General features: G+C 44.6%; 1 protein-coding gene across 1 annotated transcript in view; it reads right to left on the bottom strand.

Annotated features, from left to right (window-relative positions):
- The window catches only part of vps13d (vacuolar protein sorting 13 homolog D), an 81195-nt gene that overhangs the window by 50189 nt on the left and 5678 nt on the right, over positions 1-25328 (bottom strand). The window contains 22 exon segments of the mRNA XM_029436248.1: positions 231-411; positions 516-642; positions 780-870; positions 1546-2598; positions 2801-2952; positions 3058-5313; positions 5399-5531; positions 5613-5743; positions 5852-6031; positions 8803-8857; positions 8959-9089; positions 11348-11530; positions 11799-11988; positions 12476-12577; positions 15027-15195; positions 15274-15374; positions 16422-16592; positions 16780-16884; positions 17892-18008; positions 19440-19520; positions 19679-19869; positions 20581-20658. Coding sequence (XP_029292108.1) covers positions 231-411; positions 516-642; positions 780-870; positions 1546-2598; positions 2801-2952; positions 3058-5313; positions 5399-5531; positions 5613-5743; positions 5852-6031; positions 8803-8857; positions 8959-9089; positions 11348-11530; positions 11799-11988; positions 12476-12577; positions 15027-15195; positions 15274-15374; positions 16422-16592; positions 16780-16884; positions 17892-18008; positions 19440-19520; positions 19679-19869; positions 20581-20658 — 5978 coding nt within the window.

Raw genomic sequence — 25328 nt, 5'->3', positions numbered from 1 at the left:
AATGTAAGTAACATTGGCTGTGTCTGTACCTGCCAGGGCTCGAGACAAGGGTGTCCCGTGGACTACACAAAATGTGGTTGGCACGAAAAGAGATCTTCCCCTGCATAACTGCATAACTGTCACTTAGCAGACAAACGTGCAGAGTGCAGACGGGTACAGAGCACGTCTTCAGTTGCTGTTATTACTGTCACTAGTTAGCAGCTAGCAGCCAGGGGGCTTGCAGTACTCACAGCCTGGCCCTCCATCGCAGCCCTCTGCCTGCCAAGGACATCCTGTAGCTGGGTGAAATGTTGGATGAAGGCCACCACCTCGGCCTGGAAGCGCTGGGTGTGGACGTACTGCACTGAGGCCATCTGCAAGGACACTTTGATGTCACATTCCCGCTCCAGGTAAGGATCGGGCTGGCCGTACCTGACGGGACCAGAATACAAAGGGGAGTTAAGGAAAGACGGATTCTTCCAAGTTCTTCAGTGTCGTGCAGAATTATTCTGTGTTGAAACCTTTGTGATACATACTTATGGATGTTGAAAATAAGTGCCTCCCCTCCTCGTGTGGTGAAGCGCTCTCTGTAGAGGTCACCATGTGGGGTAAGGTCACTCAGGGACAAGCTTCCTAAACTGCCCTGTAATACCAGGTCGCCATCTAAATGATAAGACATAACATGGTAACATTAAACGTCAAATCATCCTCACAAGACAACCTATTTACGTAGAATACATTTATGTTGTGTGGAGGGTTGGTTTTTCTAGGCAAGTGAAATTTGAAGTTTTTATACACACCCAACATTTCCAGATGAGCAGATAGTTTGGACACACTAGCTCTAGCAAGCTCGTTGAGTTTCTTGTTTAGTACAAGAGACAAAGAATGAACCTAGAAATGAAAGCATGAACAGGTTTAGTCATAAAGACTCTTAAAGCCATATCAAGTGCAGACAAAAAGACCAAATTCAGAGTTAGTGGTCACCACACTGAATGTTCTATTACCACCCAATAATCAGCAGTTAAAGTAAGTAAAGCAGTTAGAGTAATATAGACAGCAGGACTGTGCTGCATTATAATGTATACAGTGTTTTCACTGTTAAAGTGAAGCAGCACATCAATCCATCCCAACAGTAACAACGTAACACACATTAGGGATATCATTATAAATGCTGGGGCGTAAATTACAAATTCTACACAAATGAGATTAAGCTACTGTTTTTGTAGATTTCACTTAAAAAGCCACAGTCATATACTGGGGTGCAGCTAACAAATTATTTTCATTGTTTATTCATCTCTTGATTATTATGTTAGAATTCTCTAGCCCCCGAGAGAATTTGTTCTATATATTTCACAAACCTATCCAAAAGGTTCTGAAATATTTCACTTAATACTGTCAGCCTACTGCGGTGCTGGAGGGAACGTCAGCAGCTATCAGTGAGGGTAATACATAGAAATAACAAATGGTATGAACAGCATTTGTTGCTACTATACATGGACATTCAACTGCAGCCTACTAACAGGACTGGCATCATTTGGACATGATGCCCCAGGTCCAGAGACCTACCTTTAGGTCCACTTTAGTGTTGACGGCCTCCGTCGTCTCCTCCTCACTGATGTCCGACTCATACAGAGGCTGTCCTGGCTCAGGTGGAGGCGACATAGGGAGCACCTTCACTGCATGATTATTGGCAGTGGAGCCGATACCAAAGAAGTCCAGGATAACCACCCAGGTCTGCAGTGTGATCAAAACGTCCAGGCAGTTAAAGTCTACATCCACACTTCGTCCCACTCTGCCATAGCGTGTCTTGAACTCCGGGTGATTCTGGTCCACTAGCAGCACATTGATATGAACTAAGGAGTCATCAAAGTCTGGGGGTGGCTGAGGGGACGGTGTATGGTGGGTAGGAGAGGGAGGTGGAGTGCTGGGACAGTGTGGGTCCCTCTTGGATTTGCGAGTGGCAGCTGAAGGAGTGCTGGGATGCCTCTGGTAGAGCTGGAAGACGTTCTGGGCCTCCTCCACGTGGGCAGGCAGTGAGCGAGGCATGTCCGGATAGAGGGCATTGGAGGCTGATGGACAGCTTTGGGAAAGGTACTCCTTCGGGCTGAAGGTGGAGGGCTTGGGAGCTCCGTGAGACACCATCAAATGTTTGTATTTAGACTCCGGGTTCTGCTCCAGGAGGTCCTCCATTAGCAGCGAGCGCAGAGCCAGCTGGACTGCCAGTAGATGAGGGTGGTCTTTGGTAAAGTCTCCTTCCAGGTCTTGGAAGCGCAGACTGACCAAGCCCTGGGAGCCCTGGGTAAGGTCAGCACTGAGCTGAACCTGCAGTTCTGCCACATGTAAGGTGACTTTCAGCTGAGTGAAAGACGTGTGAAGAGCGGGTTTTTGAGACTGCAGAGTCAAAGGAGAGGAAAGCGACGAGTGCGAAAAGCTTATATAGGGAGGGTCCCTTGCAAACAGCCCTCCCTGGGGGTCAGGAAAGCGGTGAGCTCTGGTGGAGGAAGGAGTTGGTGGAGGGGGTGTGGGCGGTTGGCTGGGTGTGACGCGTTGCTCCTCAATCAGGGACAAATTGTCCAATGTCTGGAGGACTTGTTCATACACAGGCTTGCACAGGAACACCTATAACAGGGAGTCAAGTATTGATACAATTAATACCCAGTCAGTAACCCCACATCAAATATACACACACACACAGCTTGTGGAAGTTATGTCTTTACTGGTAGCCTTTGTGAAACATGTGTAGGAACTAGGGATGTCACAATACAGAAATGTATGTAGTAGATAAAATTATCTGTGAAATACATCAATTCTCTTTACCAACCTGAACAGTGTTGACAAATTTGCCCTCAATTCTCAGTAGCCCTGTGCTCTTGCAGGGCTCCTCTGCGGTGAGGAAGGTAAACTGGGTGTCTTCCTCAACGGGAACTTTCTCCAGGGTGAACTGTATAGTGGTGTCTTTCAATATATGAAAAGCTGATGAAGAAAATAAATATGTGAGCTTGTGTCACAAGCTGCATATGCTTATATTATTTGCAATATCATATACATCTACAACACAACTATGCTTAAAATTCTCACCTTTTCCGCAGCTGAGGGATTCAAAGAAATCATGACGCGTGAACTGTGGTTCATCCTGATTGATGTTCCCATTGCGGGATGGTGACATGCTGCCAGACTTATCCCCTCTGGGTGCCCTCTTCAAAACCAAATGACTCATGTTGACTGAATACAGTCGAATATCCTTCACCAGCACCTGCAACCTCTCTCCTTCAGAGTCTTGCCCGGTAACAAAATTCTCGATTGTTATGCTTCCAAGATGACCGACCAACAGCTCAGGGTGTCCAGGTTTACGGGGAATGGACACAACTGGTGATTCAATGCTGATATTAAGAGTCAGCTTCACCAAAAATGTGTCTAAAGTGGATTCAGGTTCCTCCCAGGGTAGATCCTCCTCATCCTCGAATGGATAAGCCCAGCTCTGACTCTGAGTTTGAGTTCTCCGCGAGGGAGTCTCAAAGAGCGAAACCATACCGCTGTACTCGGCGGTCTTGGTGGCTAGAACTGTTGACACTTTGGTGGCAGCGCTTTTCAGCATGGAGCGGAAATTGTCTTCTACCTCATTGGCAGACAGACTCAGCTCCTTCAGGAACTTGGCTGAGTGGTTATAGTGCAAGGATGCCATTTGAAGTTGCAAGGAACACTCCCCTTGGGATTTCTCCTTGAGGCGAAAATTTAAAGCTTCTGAGGAAGAACCTTCTGTGTCAGCCAGGAATGTTAATCCACCAAGGGTGGAGGAGCTCTCAGCACTACCTATGCTGACCACAAACTGGCTTCGGCCTCCTTCCTGGGTGAGGTCCACCAACTGCATGGACCCAAGTGAACCATTGATGTCCAACCGACTGCCCATGGACACATTGACCTTGGTGCCAGTGATGCTGGCAGTGGCAATCTTCAAACCTTTCTTCTCAGCACCTAGGACAGTTCCAGTGGACACAGTCCGAAGGAGAAGCAGGTTAAGGCGGTGGATCTCCACGGTCAGCTCTTTATTCTGGTCATAGGTGGCCTGATATGTCCCCTCTTCTTCCTCATTGCAAGGCTGTGTAGTATGTTGTTGCACTGACGATGTCCAAGTGCTTTCTTCTTTAGGGAATGACTTCTGGAGGAACTTGAGTAGCTCCACCATGGTCTCAGGATTGAGAATGATGTCCAAGTTATTGACCTGCATGCTTGTCACTTGAAGGGAGCTGTCCAGGTTCATGGAGGGGCAGTCTGAGCTCACAAACTGGTATTCAAGCTTAATTAGGGCCTCCTGGTCTTTGAGAAAGGAACTGAAGGGGGAGATTCTATCCATGGGCATAGCAGAGGATAGCTCAGCATGATGGCCCTGATGCTCGGGAGACCTGCCATCAGATGACAAAGGGGACGAAGACTGGCTCTCTCTGAGGCTGCCTGAGGGTATGTCAAAACTGAGATTCTTATGAGAAGCCACAAGGAGGTCAAAGTCTGAGCCATAGGTCTGTAAGGTGTCCACCAGCAGAAGACCATGGACTGTCAGCGAGACTTCAGCATCATAAGGCCGCTTGACAAAATGAGCATTTGTGCCAAATACCTTGAGAACAGATATGTAGCGGCCGTCGCTTTCTACGCCAAGCTGCATGTAGTTAATGTTGAATTCGGCTAAAAGTAGTCGGGATTCCACCAGTACTTCCCGTGTGTGCTGCTCTAAAGTCATCACGCTCTGGGTCAGGTTCTTGGCTGAACCTTGTAGCTTCCAGGAGCTGTCCTCCTTCTGAAAGATCTTGTCATGGCGGAGGGTAATGGGGTCGGGAAAACGTACATTTTGGCCCTTTTCTTGACTTTTGTCCCCTTCACTGACAGATGGACTACTTAGCCTAGCCAGACAACTCCTCAGGGCGGTCATCTTCTCAAGGTTGATATGGACCTTGAGGTCTGGTAGAGTTCCTGAGAGCACAGCCCCAGGGAGCTGGGGGTCCGATGTGTAGCGCAGTCTCTGCTCAAGCTGTAGCAGCACATTAAACTTCTCCACCACGTGAGTAGGCCCTACCTCACTCTCTTGAAGATGTTTCCAGTTGTCCTTACAGCGACCAACCATTATCTGCAGGTCCTTAAAGGACAAGGAGTACTTTTCATAAAGCTTTCTGCTGTAGGCCTGTATACTTTCAAGTGACCTAGGGCTTTTGAGCTGTTCTTTCAAAGGCAAGTCTAGTTCAGGTGGTGGAGACCCTGGCGGGGTGGCAAGGGGTGTCTGGTAGTCATCATCACTCATGTCTTCCCTTTCAGGTTGAGTAGCTTCTGAGCTGGCCTTGGTGTCATCTTCAAAGAAAAAAAATTACAACAGGTATGAGCGGAGTTAGAAACCTCATTAGGCAGAAGAATGAAGATAAAATGTCTGTTTTACCTTGAGAGTTTGTGAGGAGAATCCTGCCTAAATCAACAACAACCAGCATTGGGTCCTCTGACTGGAAGTCATCAGGGAAAATCACCTGGGGTGCACAGATGTCCAATTTCATGGTCCAACGCTTTCCGTTTTCCTTCAAAGCAAACACATCGGTGGCATTTAGAAATGATTCAACCTACAATGATTTGATGTCACCATCCAGTGAAACTCTTACAATAAACTCTCCCACGAGTAGCTGATCAATGGTCTGTCGGATCTCTGCCTTAGTCTGCATCTTAAGCTTGTTGTACTGCCTCCTGGCAGCCTCTGCCACTCTCAGCTCCAGCTCTGACTGATAGCCAAAACCTGAGGATCAAAGAGAGATGCTTAAAATACAAGAATCTGCTGATGATCAAAAGTAAATGCCTGCCTGCCTGCCACGCTACGCTACGTTACGTTACGTTACGTACTTACCTGAGGTATGAACTCTTCCTTTATAGAAGAACTCCGTCACCTTTTTGATTGCTTGTGGGTTGTAGATGATGTTCAGTGGACTAGTGTTCACTTCCAGTCTGCGCTCAAACGTACACCTCACAGGGTTCTGCTCATAAATCATCTCAAACACTGGTGATGACGAGCACTCTGCATTGCATCCTGACAGCACAAAAACAAGACACAAGTTTTTCAAGAGACAAACTTCTCAGTGAAACCTGGTCACATCCGTCTGTCAGAAGCCTTGCAGCAGAGACACTCCTCAGTGTATTACCGTCACCAGCATGCACACTTTTTATTTCTCAGACAGTGACACATAATATTTAAAGTAACAATCACCTTACCATGGTGGAGAGGTTTGTGTGTCCCTATGAACCTGAGAGCTGTGTTGTCTGGAGCATTGTGCTCCTGGTAGGGTCTCCCAAGACAAATTGGTCTCAGACGAGGGGCCAGACTAAGAATGGTTCAAAACAATGTCGTGAGGGAAAGAGAAGGAGAGACCCTGCCCGGAGGAAGCCCGGGGCCCCCGTCAGGAGCCAGGCCCAGAGGGAGGGCCCGGCAGCGAGCGCCTGGTGGCCGGGTTTGCCACGGAGCCCGGTCGGGCACAGCCTGAAGTAGCTACGTGGTGCCTCCCGTCCATCCATCCTGTGGGCCCACCACTCACAGGAAGAACCGCTGGGGTTGGGTGCGCTGTCACACGGGTGGTAGTGATGGTCGGGGAGCAGAGGCTGGCTCTGGGGACGTGGAATGTTACCTCTCTGTGGGGGAAGGAGCCGGAACTAGTGCGGGAGGTGGCGCGCTACCAGTTGGATCTGGTGGGGCTTACCTCTATGCAGTCTTGGCTCTGGAATCGTACTCTTGGATAGAGGTTGGACTCTATTCTTCTCCGGAGTTGCCCAAGGTGTGAGGCATCGGGCGGGTGTGGTGATATTCACAAGCCCCCAGCTGAGCGTCGCTACGTTGGAGTTCATCCGGTGGACGAGAGGGTCGTCTCCCTATGCCTTCGGGTTATGGGGGGGGAAACTCTGACTGTTGTTTGTGCCTATGCCCCAAACAGCAGTTCGGAGTATCCGGCCGTCTTGGAGACCCTGAATGGAGCCCTGCAGGGGGAGAAGTTCGGAGAAGCTATGGAGAAGGACTTTCGGTCAGCACCAAGGTGCTTCTGGAAAACCGTCCGGAACCTCAGGAGGGGGAAGCGAGGAACCATCCAAGCTGTGTACAGCAAGGGTGGGACCCTGCTGTACACCTGAGAAGGTTATCGGGTGGTGGGAGGAGCACTTTGAGGAACTCCTGAATCCAACTAACACGCCCTCTATGGTAGAGGCAGAGCTGGAAGCTGATGGGGTACCATTGTCAATTTCCCTAATGGAAGTCACTGAGGTAGTCAAACAACTCCACAGTGGCAAAGCCGCAGGGGTTGATGAGATCCGTCCAGAAATGCTGAAGGCTTTGTGTGTTGAGGGGCTGTCTTGGTTGACACGCCTCGTCAACATTGTGTGGAAGTCTGGGACAGTGCCTAGGGGGTGGCAGACCGGGGTGGTGGTTCCCCTATTCAAAAAAGGGGGACCAGAGAGTGTGTACCAACTACAGGGGTATCACACTTCTTAGCCTCCCTGGTAAAGCCTACTCCAAGGTGCTGGAAAGGAGGGTTTGGCCGATAGTCGAACCTCTGATTGAAGAGGAACAATGCGGATTCCGTCCTGGTCGTGGAACAACGGACCAACTCTTCACTCTCGCAAGGATCCTGGAGGAGGCCTGGGAGTACGCCCAACTGGTCTACATGTGTTTTGTGGATCTGGAGAAGGTGTATGACCGGGTCCCCCGGGTGCTACTGTGGGAGGTGCTGCGGGAGTATGGGGTGAGGGGGTCTCTTCTGAGGGCCATCCAATCCCTGTACGCCGAAAGCGAGCGTTGTGTCCGGATACTCGGCAGTAAGTCGGACTCGTTCCTAGTGAATGTTGTCCTCCGCCAGGGCTGCGTTTTATCACCAATCCTGTTTGTGATTTTCATGGATAGGATATCGAGGTGTAGTCGTGGAGGAGAGGGGTTGCAGTTCGGTGGCCTTAGGATCTCTTTGCAGATGATGTGGTCCTGATGGCGTCATCGGTCTGTGACCTTCAGCAGTCACTGGATCGGTTCGCAGCCGAGTGTGGCGCGGTTGGGATGAGGATAAGCACCTCAAAATCTGAGGCCATGGCTCTCAGCAGGAAACCGGTGGATTGCCTACTCCGGGTAGGGAATGAGCCCTTACCCCAAGTGAAGGAGTTCAAGTACCTTGGGGTCTTGTTCGCGAGTGAGGGCACGATGGAGCGAGAGATTTGCCGGAGAATTGAAGCAGTGGGGGCGGTATTGCATTCGCTTTACCACACCGTTGTGACGAAAAGAGAGCTGAGCCAGAAGGCAAAGCTCTCGATCTTCGTTCCTACCCTCACCTATGGTCATGACCGAAAGAACGAGATCACGGGTACAAGCGGCCGAAATGGGTTTTCTCAGACGGGTGGCTGGAGTCTCCCTTAAAGATAGGGTGAGAAGCTCAGCCATCCGTGAGAGACTCAGAGTAGAGCCGTGAGGTGGTTCCCCGGGGAAGACCCAGGACTCAGTGGAGAGATTATATCTCCGCACTGGCCTGGGAACGCCTCGGGATCCCCCAGTTGGAGCTGGCGGATGTGGCCCAGAGAAGGGAAGTTTGGACTTCCTTACTTGAGCCGCTGCCCCCGCGACTTGACCCCAGATAAGTTGTAGACGAGACTAAACACATGTCTGACAGATATGAGTTCAGAGTGGAGCGGCTTCTCTGGATCCAAAATAATGTTGAGTATTTAAAAAAATAAATAAATACACATAGATCAGTATGTGAGGTAGTCAAAATATCCCCACATTCAGAGAAAGTATTATCAATTAAGGGTATTTGAATTGAAGAAATCTGATCTTACCAGAGGTACTGCTGGACTGGCCGGAGGGCTGGTTAATGGCAACGACAACTTTGTCCTACAACAAGTGAGGGAAGCATCACACAACATACAGTACAACACAACATACACATCTCGTACTTGAGGAGCTGCAATTCACCCGTGTGTATCCCTGCTTACCGTTTTAGGAGAAACCAGGACGGGGAAGATGGTGCCCTGAGTAGTCAGGTCTCTCAGGAACAAACCCCCCAGCTTCACAGACAGCAGGGAAGACTCAGAGCGAGGGAGAGACTCCACAATCACCTTCACCCCTATGGAAACGCGGTCACAGTAAATCAAATCAAGGCCCTGGTACACATGCTCTGAGTCTATTGAAACAGCTGTGGGACAAAAGCACCTTTAACTCAGTGGACTTCACAATTTCAAAGAGTCAACTACCTCTCCAACAACAGGGGAGTTGCCAACTATATAGAACTCTCTAGCCCTTTATTTTTCTTTAGGGCTGCATCTAATGATTATTTATGTGATCAATTAATCTGTTAATTATCTTTACAATTAATGGATTATAGGGCCTACGAAATGATATTTCGTCAGTGTTATTGGCCTTGGTATATGATAGAGGTTGCATATCTATTGTGAAATGTGCCATATATATATTTTTAATATTGATGTATTCGTAATAAATCACGATCATAACAGCATAAAAATGACTTCCACTAACAACAATCAATCGCTGCGCCGAGAGCATCCACTTCGGCAATGTTCGGGCGATGACGTCACAAGTATAATACAGCCGCCGCAAGTAGAATACAGCCGCCGCCAGTGTTCATCTGCGTTGAAGCGTCCAGCAAAGTGCTAGTGCGTCGATGAAACCGACGATTTGTGGGCAGCACTTTGAGAGATCGTGTTTCGAACAAACTATGCTCGCCAAGGAAATGAGATTCAAAAATAATTTAAAACTGAACGCAGATGCTGTGCCTACAATACTGTCGAGACCCCAGCCAGCACAAGCCAGCACGCCGACTCAAACACGTCCGCCGATGCAGAGTCCTCCACCAAAGAGACGCCAAAAGGGAGAGAGCAAAGGTAAGCCGTGCTACTTGTTTACTGTATTTATTGTTTCAAGCATAAAGCCATAATCGGTCTAGGCCTACTGTATGTAACGAGTTTACATACAAATGTAAACTGTAATGCAATTGTTTCCTAAATTTCCCTCGGGATGAATAAAGTACCTATCTATCTATCTACACCAGGCCGTAGCCAATATCTGTGTTATTGTTTGTAGTATTAATAACTTTAGCTAATTACACTTCATTAGCTTAATTAAGTATAGATTCAATGTTTATAACAGGCTTCCCCATTTTATTCTGTAGTTTGAGTAAAAGCGTGAGTCTATTTAACTTTTAACTATCACCCTATTATTTGCGGAGTAGTCGGGTTCATAACAATTCTCGCTAGCAAGCTAACGATAGCTATCGATCTATTTACGATCGAGGATAATGTTACGTTTTATTATGATGTATTTACTATATATTGATAAGTTCTATGAACTATAGTCAAATGTATATACCTGTCTGTGTTCTGTTGTCGCACAGGATCTCCGCCAAATCCAGATTCACCGTCACGTTCATCCGCCTGTCCGCTCCCGTCTGTGTCTCCATTTTGAATACTGTGTCTCGCGCTGCTCTGTTTCCACCACGTTAAACTCGCCCGCATGATCTAAATCCACGACACCGGCATCCTCTTCAATAAACTCCTCTTCTTGAAGGTGCAACGAGTCTATTGACGACTCACTGTCACTCGTTTCTGTCGAAATATCCGAGCCAGAGTCTGACATCGCCACGTCTGCCGCTTCTGCCTGTGTATGTCTGTGTATTCAACTGGTAGACTATTTTATACTTGTGACGTCAGAACACGGCGTCGGGTGTTTCTGGTAGCGGCAATGTAAACATCGGTGGTCGACATACTACATCATGATTTATTAAATACTGCGATCATTGTGTCATAAATAACACATCATTTTACAACACAAATAGCATTTACTATCATCAGTAGAAATTCATGTTTATCATTTCGTAGGCCCTTTAATGTATAGCTCCAAATAAACTGTTTGAAAATAGTGAAAATTGCCAATCAAGTGTCTAAGATGTCTTGTTTTCAGTCCGAATCACAAAAATATTTAGTTTGCTATCATATAAAACAGAAAAAGCTGCAACCTGAGAATGATCTTTTATCAAGGAAAAAGGTTAACCAATCGATTATCAAAATAGACGATTCCCTAAGGAGAAATGTGTGCTGGGCATTGGAGAGAACTCAGTACACAGCCTCTCAAAATACATTTTACATTTACAGGATTTACAGGATATTAGCATCAATTTGATAAAGAATTCATTTGTAAAGATTACATTGACTGATTAGCCAAAAATCGAGTACACTTTAGGGTCATATAAAAGGACCTATACTGAAACACAGTAAAGTCTTTTATCCACATCACCTAACTAACTAATTGATCAAACTGGCAGATTGATGCACTCCTAACCTAATCGTCCCAAACACTGCGGGTGCGTACCTGAGAACTCCAACTGGATGACCCCACTCTCGTGCAGCGTGTCCCCCCTCCTGTCCTGGTGGAAGAGCGTGACTCCACCTTTCTCGAGCAAGAACTCCAGCCGGGCAAACAGGTGATCTCGCCTGGTGAACGTGTTCAGAGTGTGAGAGTCCTCCAGTGGGTCGAACAGGTCCTCTGTCTCTGCTGGAGAAGCATTATGATCAGGGTGAGCACTCAGCACACAGAATGACTGGTGATCACAGGATCACTTCAACCAATACTGCAGAATACCAGATGATACAAAACACATAAATCTAACTCATGATACAGGAGTCGACATTTACTTCACCAATTATCTAATGCAACACAATATGCAATGCAAAGAAAAGCTTATGCTGGAGCTTGTAAACAGACTGCAGAAAGCTGCTCCATGGTGTCAGCCCGTCTCCAGCATCAGACAAGAGTCTCTCACCTAGAATATCCCAGGAGGAGGGACTCGGCAGGAGCTCTTCAGGCCTTTCTGGGTCCTGGGAATCTCCATACCAGCCTCCCCAGCCCGGGAACCACGACTGCAGGTACTGGATCATTCCTGAACTCCCACTCTTGGGGATGGGTGTGGTGGGTAAACAGGGCTGGGGGTCACTGCTGGGCTCTCTGACGTTCTGGAAGAGGAGACAGAGGAAGAACACAGGCTGAAACTAGAACAGGAACACAATTAGAAGATGAGTCATGTGTGTCTAGAGATGCACTCTTTGCAATTATCTTTGCCGATTCCATGGTCTTAAAAAGTTTGACTTACAAGTTTGGATTTTCTTTCTAAGAACTATAATTGAAAGCATACACAAATTCTCCTTAATGGAAAATTCAATTGTATGTTCATACAAGAATCTGAGAAAACATTATTCTATGCAGTGAATGTAGTAAACTATTTATTAACATTATATATCTCTCTAACGCTCTGTATTTATTTATACCAAACTACTTATGGTTCAATATCTATTTACAAGAATGTAAAAGGTGTGTAATATAGTACATTATACTAACTTGGTATTAAAATCTAATTAATTTCTGTTCCCACAAAGGCCACGAATGTGTTAGAATTTCTATTTCATACCATACTACCCAAGTGTACGAATCATCCACGCTTACCTCTGCGATCTCTTCCTGCTTTCGAAACCAGTCGTGGACAATTTCTCGGAGACTCTGCAGCTCCTCTAAGGTCTGCTCCTCCTCCACTCGCTCCAGCTCACTCTAGGTGACAAGGACAAAGTTCAGAGATAAGAGATGGAAGTGACATCATCTCAAAATACTGTGTTAAAAAAAACCTGAAGAACACATTAAAAGGTTCAATTTGTAGTTCAGAGCCACCTGCCAGAAAGCACTAGGAGCAGTCTTTCACTTCTAAACTGGGTCCATACAATCTCAATTCAGATTTAGATATGCGCGTTCACTGTGGCTTTGGGGGAGGTATGCTCCGTGTAACGTTATGCTTTGCAGAGTCACAGCGGGCTGATGCAGCGCTGGGTCAAACCTGTGTCACGCTATGTGTCATATACAATGATGAACACTGTCTGAAAATTTGCTCCAATATCCTGAATCTCTAGAACTAGAAACACTTTGGATTACCAGCAGGGTCATCATATATACACATTGGGGAGCATGGAACATAGATTTTATGGCATTTTTGCTCAAAACAATAAATGACTTAAATGACATAAATTAATTTCTGTCGATCAAGTATTGCATTAATTAACTAATCGTTTCATCTGTTTATGAGATGCAAATGTATTAAATGCCATGTTTCCACTGTATGGTAAGGTAACGTTTTTGATTTTATCAGGACAAGTTGTGTATAGTACCTGTGTGTCTGGACCTATTTTAGTTCCAGCTCAGTGGAGTTAAAACACTGCAGACCACTGATTGGTCAGAGAGAATCGCCAGTAGCGTGTCACTGGACATCCTGCACAAACCCGCCGTCTTAAAAGCAAACTAGCGTTTTTAATTCCATTGACCCACATTCCGAGGAAGTGCAGATGTTCCCGTTTGGTTTCTGATGAAAGGATTCAGCCACTGTCCCGTTGCCACGGCAGTTTCAAGCGGTATTCGTTGAACTTCTGACTGCATCATGGTGCCCTAGGGCTTGTGTTGCAAAGGGTTGGTAAACACTCGAGGAATTTTGGAAATGTTGCATAATTGCATTATGAAAATCCTAACATTTAATAGAGAACTTATTTGTGGGAACATACATGATACACTCCCAAAAAAACAATTTTAAAGACAAAGAATGTGTGAAGATTGTATGGAAAAGCAAGTGAAATGAAATCAAAGCTTATTTAACGACGGTATCCTATATCTTAACAAATAACACATCACTCCAAAAACCTTGCGTTAAACTTTTATGCACCCGCAAGAAAATAAGAAAAATTTCTCCATCACATGCATGACTAGCTATTCTCCCAAATCACACACTATTAATTTTCAATAAGCACTGGCACATTGTACGGTCAGATCCAGAACTATCCACTTCATCTTGTTGCAGTGCACTTCAATGACACAAAACATGACATCTCCTCCTTATGATTTTATGGTACAGAGAAAGTAAAGGAGCCACCGCTTGCTACTTAATGTAATGCTGAGAGTGGGATGGTTAATCCGATTGAACCTCCTTTGATCTCGGTATATTTATGTATTTTTATTTCAGTGGTGAGATTCTATGTATTTTCCACCTCGTAATATTTTTCCCTATTTTCTATTTATACCTATATATGATTACATTGGCTATTTAATGTTAACATTGTGGTAACCTATTGCCTATTACCTATGTGCATTCTGCAGCACACTCCATCACATGTACAGATCATTTGCAGCATCCCATTAAAATGGAGATCAGTGAAGTGACTCCGCATGCACAGTGCATTCCCCATCACATGTTCCCCACACTGCTGCACAGTGTGAGCCACAGGACTGCATGCTTTTATTATATTCCTAGAGTGAATACATGTTAGATTACCGTATTTATGATATTTCAGCAGGAGGTCAGCTGATTTGCTGTGAATGCAGCCTACGTTCGCACACAGGCCACATTGTCGGCTCAAAAAAGTGCATTTCCACATCAGCTAACTTGCTAGCTAGCTAACGCACCACATGGCACATTTTCCTTTGTTTGTAAGCATATATCAAACAAAGGGCTATACTATTTACCAGCACATAGCATTGCATGCATGCTCTTTATCCTCATCTTTACAGAACAATGTGACATTTCTCCCCAGCCAATGTATTTATAAATGTATTTAGACAGATAGATGGGAAGAAATTAAGTTTAACTGAAATAAATTCTTGACTTATTTTACACTGATGTTTACATATGGCATGGTAAACACAGCCTGAGCAAATAACCCCATTCTATTCCTGTTAATTCCTATAAATTCCAATGGAAAGTTTTTAGCTCGACTATTGCTGGAATTTGGGTCGATCTATTCTTATAAAGAAAAACTCAACTAAACTCCAGGTGGAAAAGCTGGGACACTTGTGTGCATGCTCTTTAAAAGATTGGTGACATTGTTGTTGACTCTATTAGTAAACTTAAAGGAATATGAGGTGCAATATACCATCAATATTTGGTAGTTTTTACGTTTATGGGTGTGAGCAATATATCAACCTAATTGTTTGTTGATACAGCATGTCTATGGTACATTAGTACCTCTTCCTGAGGACTCAGTGAGACTCCTTTGAGCCTCCTGAAGTAGAGGCTGGTGTAGGTCTGGGCATCTTGTGCCCGCTGCAGGGCAAAGTCCCAGCTGCCTCGCCGCCGCTGCTCCCTGATTTCACTCAGGTTGGCCTGGATAGCAAACATCCACCACTGCCGGCAGCTGCAGGGACAAACAATGGTAATATATAATACAAGAAACTGACTGTTTGTTCCCACTATAAAATAAGTGTGAACTTACCTCCCAGAAATTGGCACTTTTGGTCTCCACTTTTGGTAAAGCATCTCTCTCTCCCGACGATCTAGCTCTTTAAGAAATGCCATGATCTGCTGGTATTGGACCTACAAGAGAACAAACACATATCCAGTCACTCTGTATGCTCGTGTAACGTTGGCGTTCGTGTTTTTGTTTCCTCCTCTGAGCCGACATACTGCTTCCCGGGAGGGAAGCGTGCAGTGGCTCGGAGACTGCCAGCCAATATTTCAGCACTAGGAGTAAGTCGACGGTGGTTTCTGCCACTTTGGATTTCATCAAAAACAAACTATGAGAACGTGCAGAGATCATACATTTAATGTAGACCTGAGTCTGCTGAGTCAGGCAGCTGCTCTTCTTCTCTCTCTCTCTGCACTGAGTCAGACTGCAGCTACACTGTCTCCCTATCACCTCTAGAGGAACAAGGCTGGACGCAGCACAGCTAGCTGTTAGCATGCAACTTCAGGAGATATCTCTTCACATTCTGCTGATAATGTTAGTTCATTGTTTTATATTGTTACAATCTTACACATTGAACCTTTAAGTATTCAAATATGAATCTTATAAATTTCAAAAGTTTATTTTTACATAGGTATATGTTTGGAGATGAAAAAAATCAGAAAAAGTGAAAAGATCATTGGTCTTTTCTTTTGACCTCTGGGAATCTCAGTGTGGTGTCTTGAATATGCAAGGGATAATATTTATTATAATAATATGAATAATATGATAATGATAATAATAGCAATAATAAGATAATATCAATAAAAATGATAAATATAAATATGATAATATCACTAATAATAATTACAATAATAATAATAATAATAATAATGGCGAGCGACAGGGTAAGCTTGAATCAAGTGGAATGACCAGCTCACTGTACATTATCCGGCTTATTACACTGCTACAAAATAAAATCCATAATTTGACAGAGAATATCGATTTTAAAATGTTGTTATTACTTCAGCTAAGTCTGCTCGCTGTTCGGAGATCAGAACTGCGTCCATAGCAACAGTCTGTTTTTCATAGCAGCAGTCTGCTTTAAAGAAATAACAGAGCGTATAATGTCGTAATTGAATAATCAGAACGGATTCAACAAAGCCATGTAACAACATCTGTCAGGTGTTCACACAGACCTGAGACAGGCGTAAGGCCATGGGCTCCAGCTGAACTTGGCCTTCAATCCGTGGTGTGTTTCGGGACCTCAGAGGCTCCTTGGAGGTGTTTCTTCTGAGCAGCACGGAGGCACACACTGGTTCAAAGATGTACTGATGCTCACGGCTCTGCATACACAGGGTCATCGCATCCTGTACAGTCACCAAACAATCTACTCATTAGGAACTTTATCTTGTACTAGTTAGTAAGTACAACAAGTCAACACATCACCATCATTCAATGCTGTACGCCTCTATTGTGGCGTTTGTACGCTTCAGTTTGGTCAGAACATATATAAATCAGAACTAAGCTCTAATAGTCCGTCTCCGGGCTCCTGACCTGGATCTGATTTGCAGGCAGCTTTCCCAGCATGTCACACTCTGTGTCCCAGTATACGCTGAAGTCTTCTATCTCCAGCTGCTTCTGTCGGAGGAGCTTCTGGACCTGCAAGTACAAAGAAATCCCTGCTAACCTTAAATGTGGTAGTCCTGCATTAATTACAATATAAAGATAATTACCACTTACGGATCTGATAAATATAAGACACCAAGTTATCACTAGAAGAAAAACTTGTTTGGTGAATGCAAGGTGCTTTGGGCGGCTGTGGCTCAGGAGGTAGAGTGGTCGTCCACCGGTCGGAAGGTCGGTGGTTCGATCCACCCCCCTGCAATCAGCATGTCGAAGTGTCCTTGGGCAAGATACTGAACCCCAAATTGCTCCCGATGGCCTGGCCAACGGTGTGTGAATGGTTATCACTACTGATGAGCTGGTGTGCACCTTGTATGGTAGCCTCTGACTCTGTATGAATGTGTGTGAATGGGTGAATGCGGACATGTGTTGTAAAGCACTTTGAGTGATCGTAAAGATTGGAAAAGCGCTATATAAAAGCAGTCCATTTCGACATTACTGAACTTCTGCATGTATTATATAAAAAATTAAATAGGACTACTCTAGCAGCTGTTCTCATTAACTTTAAATTATTCTTATCCAATGAAAGCCTAAATGAAAAGGAATGAAGTGTGACTTCACATAAGTAGTTTACCTTTTTACACAATCGATTGCGCAAGGTAAAGTGCATTATAAGCATGTCCAACTTCACTTTTAGGAGATAAACGGCACATAATCTGGCCGCTAAGTAAGGCACAAGGGCTGCATTTAGTTTCTTAATTAATCGCAGGTGTGTTTTGCACGTAACATAATTCAAACCAATCTTCTCACCTCACATTCCCTTGAAAAGCAAGGTGCACCTAAATTGCTTTGCTGTTTAAATGACAAATACATGAAACTGGAGAAGCGAAAACATTTGAAAGACCAAACGCAAACAAATGTGTATTGGAGCAGAATATTTGGTTAGATCAAAACCGTAGCATCGTCTTCGTCTGCAGCTGTGCACAAATACATACACAATTTCAACACAACACATACACATGCAAAAGAAAGGGAACACTGACCGTCTCTTTGGAGGGGTTCTGAGCAGAAACGTTGTGGATACAGACCCCAAAGGAAAAAGGTTTCTCTGGGTTGGAGAAGTCATCCTCAAATCTAAGATGCACATCTTGGATGTTCAGCTACAAAGAGAAGTGAGAGACTGAAGGTTCAATCTGGAACTCCACAGTAACAACTACCCGATTACTTAGTCACCTCGATCACTTTAGGAAGGGATCTTTTAATGTGAGTGTGTGAATGTTCTTCTCTCCTGATGAGCTTCTGACTCTGTATGAATGTGTGTGAATGCTGACATGTGTTGTAAAGCGCATTAAGTGGTCACAAAGATTGGAAAAGCACTTTATAAATATATAGAAATGCAGTCCTTTCACCATTACAGCTGTTTCAATGTTCCTATAGGCACTGGACTGCTGCTGTATGACTTGTCTGTGGCAACACATGCTGTTACTGCTTCACCCTTTGCTTTACATTCTTATGCTGTATGCTGACCTTACACTACAGACACCAGTGTTTCCCCTACCATTGCCAGTGCCCTGCTAACGGAGCCCAGCACCCTGCCTGAAATTCAAGGTGTTTTTTTTTCTTTTTCTCGAATTAAAAAATAATATTTTTATTTATTTATTCACAACTCACTATTCACATTGACAGGTGCTCTTTTATTAAATAAACTAAATGCTTATGCTATTGATCTAATTTATGTGCACGTTTCAGTTAGTACTGTCTACTTTGCGCATTCACATTCTCTCCTTTGTTCCGTTTTGCGAAGGGTGGGGCTTCGCAGCTGACACACACACACCTACAGAGCGGAAGAAAGGAGAGGGGAGAACTAAATAGAAACCGTGCCACGCACACAATCTCCCCGCGCGCGCACGCAGGCAGGCAATCCCCCCCCCCCCCACCTCCCGTCGCACGGTGAGCACCCCTCCAAAGCAGTAAACCTAGGGGAAACACTGGACATCACTGGTGTACACACAACATGTCCTTTTGTCTTGTGCATGCTTTAGTTCATTTTGCTTAATACATGGGTCTTCAACATTTTTCAGACCCCCAAACTGGTGTAGCGTGTAGCAGGGACCCCCTACTGTATGAAGAGGTCCGTGCGATGGAGGGGGGGGGGGGGGGGGTTTAGTTCACCCCTCTCCTTTACTCCGCTCTGTCTCTGACTGTAGGTGTCAGGAGCGAAGTCCCGTCCTTCGCGAAACTCAGCGGAGGGAATGTGAATGCGCAAAGCAAAAAAAGAAAATAATAATAATAATAAATACAAATTATTTGCTTTATCTTGCAGACCCCCTGTTGAAGACCTATGGCTTAATACATTCCCCTTGTAATAAATAAAAAACAATGCGTCTCCCTTTTTGCATGTTGTGACAAGTGTAATACACAGCTCTTTAAAGAATGTTATAATTTTTAGAAAGGTGTTGATTCAACTCTATGATCCTTTAATTAAAAGTGTGGTGGATCATTTACTGAGTCGCTATATGAGTTGCAGGGGTATTACTTGAACTGGTGCATAGAATACATGCCTTGTTTTCGATACATGTTGGATGGCTTACCTCAATGTTTTCCACAATCCTGGTGACCACTGAGGCAGAGACAGAATACCAGTAAGACTCTCCTCTCTGTTCACACTCACTCTAGAGGAGACAAACACATAGCATCATATGTACGGGAATCACTTTTAACATCTACAAAGAACTTACAAGATAAACAGAACACCTAATGGCTGGATGTATGAAAACTGAGGGAGGATTTTGTTAGTTTTATAAAAAGCACACAGTGTTAATCCACCTACTTTGAATTTGTCTTCGAGACACTTGAGGAGGCGAGTTTTGCGCTCTCTCTCCTCCTCTCTCTCCTTCGCTACATCATATTCCTGCAGCTGGGCAGGGCCGATGATCAGGTTGAGCTGGGACATGGAGATGATCCATGGGTCGCTGTGAGGCCGGTAGAATGGGATCTGAAGAGTAATCTTTCCAATGAAGCCTGGTGAGAGACACATGATGCATGTGGATCACACTAGAGCAAACACAGCCTCGATATGATATGTAATGTCGCCCATTTCTGTTGGAACTAGATTTTTAAAGCTTTTAATCATGTGCTGTTAGTGATGTATTGATTAAGTAGCTCAATCAGGTGTAGCTTGTTAAACCATGCTCCTTGCGGTTCATTGCTAGTGACACTGCTAAAAAATGATTTAAATTGGGTTGACTCTTTATGAAGAGCACTACTGACCCTGTAGTGTCCTGAGCTTTGTCTTTTGAGCAGACAGCCTGCTTTAAAAGTAGTTTAGTTTGAAATAAATGGGCATTTAACCCTTATGCATCACTCGGGACATTTTGGCTTTGTCATTTTTCAATCATTTTAGCTGTGATAATGCATAGGTTTTAGCAAGGGTGTAATTTATTTTCTCCGGGTTTTGGAAGTTTAACATCGGCTCCTAAACACCCTGACTTCCCCTTCTGAAGAACCGCTCAAAACTCCTTTGACTCATTTCAGAAGTGAAAGCAGTAGAAAATAGCAAACACATTAAGCACGCAGCTTCTGCACAGTAATCTGAGGGAAATATAAGGACCAATTCAAAAGGGTTGATGAGCAGATAAGACTCAGATAAGGTGCACTCCCCTATTCCACTTTGGATGTAGTTTCTGATAGTTGTGTTTAAACTTTGTAAGCTCATCAGTCAGTGTGTCTTACCTGCTTTAACTTCAAACGGCAGGTCAAATTCTCGGAGGGCATCTTTCCTCAGAGGCAGGTTCTCCAGCTCCACCGCACCTGAGGAGCGACAGGAGACACACTGTGTCACATGAAGCCATTAACATGGGTTACAATTGTACTACAGTGACCCAATGATTGTCCAGCACAAAGGATCACACTTTAAATGTCTTAACACACTTCCTTCCTACAAGAGCATACACTTAATTGCCAGTTTAATAGGTACACCTAGCTCAAACTAATGCAGACTAATACAAGACATCTTGGATAAATCCTCCCTTCATGTTCAGTTTGTGTTGACACTGGATGTGCTTTGTAGTGCTACTGAATTATATTGAGTTCTACTGACAGGAGGCGTTAGCCAACGCGGTGCTGGAAAAGCAACGAAGCTACTTTGACCAACTCGCGCTTTGACCAACTTCAACAGATGGGAGGGAACATTAGCTGCTATCCAAACAGACTTGGTGGCACTAACTGGAAGCATCGGCACCGTAAAGGCGGAGATGTGCAAGATACGGGGTGATGTGGGGAACAATTCGGAGATGCTAGCCACCCACGAGGCTACGCTGAACTTGATGCAACTTAAGCTAGCGGACATGGAGGACCGGAGCAGAAGTTGCAACGTTCGGATAACTGGGCTGGCAGAAGGTCTGGAAGGGTCTAAATTGTGAGGTAAATTAATCCTAATTGTATTAATCCACATTGGAAAGACTATCATATGTATTTGTCTACCTCAATCAATATATATTGCTACACTACGAATATGTTTCTGCGCAATTATGTATTTTCTGCACTGAGTGTATTACAAACATAATAGGGGCACTTCCCCTTTAAGAAAACAGGTCAACAAACCATCACTTCCTGACTGCTGACGGAGGAGCGTGATGGCGCCTACGGGGACCAATGAGGAGAAGGTTAACGCCTACTCCATGTGTTAGATGCGATGTTTTACAACTCTTTGTACACACTGGAGCGGAGCCGTGAGACAGCAACATGGGGGCTTTTGAGCCATGCAGTCTGTGGAAATGGCGATGCGAATTGTGTCCTCAGCTGAGAGTATTTTCTATGTTTGACTTATCACGTTAATAAATATATCGATTGAACTAGAGGATTGCTGTTTTGATTTGACATTCAAGCTCCGAGTTCTTCAACTTTTTCCACCCTTTAATCGCCATCCAATTTCTGACACACTCTCTTCCAAAGTGGTTCCCCTCCTTAGGTAATCTACAGGGCAAGTTAATGCGAGCTCATCGTATCTACAGCGACAACAGGAAGAAGCAGCAGGGCGCCACCCGCACTTTGATTTTCAGCGTTCTCCGTTGCACCTCCCGCCAAGACATCCTCCGTGCCGTGAAGAAAGCTCCTCTCACGATTGATGGACGGAGGATTCGCTTCTGTTAAACTTCACCAGGCTTTCTCCCGAGCCATGGATGCAGCCCGGGCCAAAGGTGTGGAATTCTTCCTCCTTTACCCCGCAACAATGAAAGTCAAGGACGCTGGTCAAGTTGAGACGTTTCAGTCCCCGGGACATGCCGAGGGCTTCATCGTCTCCCTACCGACAGTGCAGGCTGCGGACGGGGATCCTGTGCGCTCTTCTGATGGTGAATAGCGGCCCTTTGGATCGTGTTAAACTACATGGCCTCACTGTTTTGGACTAAACGCACACTGCTCTGCATGGACTGGGATCTCTTCCAGAGTTTTGGATTATTTCCGCAGGCTATTTTTATTTATTTTTGTCTGACGCTAGACTCGTCTGGAGGCGGATTTTTGTTCATCTTTGTTTGGCTGATCAGACTGATTTGCGAGCCTACTGCCTGATTTGTGGATCCCACACCACGTAATATGCTTTGGACTTTAAACTAACACAGCCAGTTTGTTTGCCATTTGTTTTGATCTACAGTTGGGTCCATAAATATTTGGACATTGACACAATTTTCATAATCTTGGCTCTGTACACGACCACAATGGACTTGAAATTAAACAATCAATATGTGCTTTAAGTGCAGACTTTCAGCTTTAATTTGAGGGTATTTACATCCAAATCAGATGAATAGTGGAAGAACACATTGTATACGTGGTATCCCCTTTTTAAGGGACCAAAAGTAATTGGACAATTGGCTGTTCAGCTGTTCCATGGCCAGGTGTGTGTTATTTCCTCGTTAGTTCATTTAAAAAGGACCAGATAAAAGGTCTAGAGTTCATTTCAAGTGTGGTATTTGCTTTTGGAATTTGTTGAAGTCAACTCTCAATATTAAGTCTAAAGAGCTGTCACTATCAGTGAAGCAAGCCATCATTACGCTGAAACATCAAAACAAACCCATCAGAGAAATAACAAAAACATTAGGTGTGGCCAAATCAACTGTTTGGTACATTCTTAAAAAGAAAGAACGCACTGGTGAGCTCAGCAACACCAAAAGATCTTGAAGACCATGGAAGATGACTGTGGTGGATGACAGAAGAATTCTTCTCCTGGTGAAGAAAAACCCCTTCACAACTGTTGGCCAGATCAAGAACACTCTACAGGAGGTAGGTGTATCTGTGTCAAAGTCAACAATCAAGAGAAGACTTCACCAAAGTAAATACAGAGGGTTCAAAAACAAGAAGACCAGATTAGAGTTTGCTAAAACGCATCTAAAAAAGCCTGTAACGTTCTGGAACAACATCCTGTGGACAGATGAGACAAAGATCAACTTGTACCAGAATGATGGGAAGAGAAGAGTATGGAGAAGGGAAGGAACTGCTCATGATCCAAAGCACACCACCTCATCACTGAAGCATCGTGGTGGTAGTGTTATGGCATGGGCATGTATGGCTGCCAATGGAACTGGTTCCCTGGTATTTATTGATGATGTGACTGCTGACAAAAGCAGCAGGATGAACTCTTAAGTGTTTCGGGCAATATTATCTGCTCATATTCAGCCAAATGCTTCAGAACTCATTGGACGGCGCTTCACAGTGCAGATGGACAATGACCCAAATCATACTGCGAAAGCAACCAAAGAAGGCAAAGAAGTGGAATGTTCTGCAATGGCCAAGTCAGTCACCTGACCTGAATCCAATTGAGCATGCATTTCACTTGCTGAAGACAAAACTGAAGGGAACCTGCCCAAAGAACAAGCAGGAAGTGACGACAGCTGCAGTAGAGGCCTGGCAGAGCATCACCAGGGACCAAACCCAGCGTCTGATGATGTCTATGGGATCCAGACTTTAGGCTGTCATTGACCGCAAAGGATTTGCAACCAAATATTAACAGTGACAATTTGATTTATGATTAAAATGTGTTTTAATTCCTCCACCATTCACCTGATTTAGATGTAAATGCCCTCAAATTAAAGCTGAAAGTCTGCACTTAAAGCACATATTGATTGTTTACTTTCAAGTTCAATTCCATTGTGGTCGTGTACAGAGCAGAAATTATGAAAATTGTGTCAATGTCCAAATTTTAATGGACCTAACTGTATATCACGGCGGATCCGCTGTGCATGTCGGATGTGAATGGACAATGTCGGGTAAGATGTGCATTGGTTATCCAAACAGTGTATGCTATAATGTTAACCTATTTACGCTTTTTGTTTCTCTTCTAATGCTCGAGTTTATTGTTGCTTTTGGTAATCTCATTTAGTCTGTTAACAACGGTTTAATTTACTGTTTGGTTATTTTAAATTTTCGCTTTTATTAATTATTTTTCCTTATCTTGTTTTTGTGTCCGAGGGAATTCATGGGGAATTGTCTTGTCTTTGTCACGTTATGGGAAACTCTCACATGGTCTCGGATTGTTTATGTGGGGAGAGGCTTCATTTTATTTTGGTCTCGGTTACAAGTTCAGTGAATATGGTTGTTTGCCATCTGACATTCTACTCATCTTATTGTTGACAGCGTCCAGAGCAGTGCAGCTCGATGGGTGATTTATCTGTTCTTGTGTGGAACTGAGATGGGTTGAATGCGCCTCACAAGCGAACTAGTGTTTTGACTATGTTACATCGCCGTGAAATTAATCTGGCTTTCCTACAAGAGACGCACCTGCTGAGTAAAGATTCCGGGCGTATTTCCAATAAATTCTGTCACACTATTGCATCCTCTTCAGCTAACTCCAAAACCAAAGGAGTAGCCATTGTATCTAGACGTCAATTGAGCGTTAAGGTGCTGGACATATGGGCAGACACTGCAGGGAGGATAACGATAACCAGGGTGGAAATTTGTGGGAGAAAGGTGGCTCTTGTCTCTGCTTATGCCCCAAATACGTTTGATACGGATTTTTATGATACCTTAAAATGCTAGAATTAACCGAGTACTCTATCATGGTGGGAGCGGACATGAACGCGGTATGGAGTTCCAATGAACGGTCAAGTCTAACAGCCTCTAGAGATCAGGAGTCGGCTACTGCCGCACTGCACTCTTGGGCTGGGAGTTTGGGACTAGTGGACATATGGCGAGCTTTTAACCCACGGGTAAAAGATTATATATTTTTTTCAGCCAGACATAAATCTTATTCTAGGATAGATTATCTTTTTACCTCGCCACAACTTTTCCAGAAAATTGATAGTGTAGTGTTGCTTCCTATTGCGCTCTGAGACCACAAAGGAGTATTCTGCTGTGCCACTCTGCGCAATTTATTCAAGCGCGCCACTAGTTGGCGCCTCAACTCCACTTTACTCGGAAATTAAAAATATAAACAACAATTCCTTACGCAATTGGAAGAATTTCTTGACATAAATATAGGTTCAGTTGAG

Source organism: Cottoperca gobio, chromosome 7, assembly GCF_900634415.1.
Source record: "Cottoperca gobio chromosome 7, fCotGob3.1, whole genome shotgun sequence".
In the NCBI taxonomy this organism is placed as follows: domain Eukaryota; kingdom Metazoa; phylum Chordata; class Actinopteri; order Perciformes; family Bovichtidae; genus Cottoperca; species Cottoperca gobio.
Note: the sequence above shows the minus strand (reverse complement) of the source record. Positions and strands in the feature narration are given on the sequence as shown.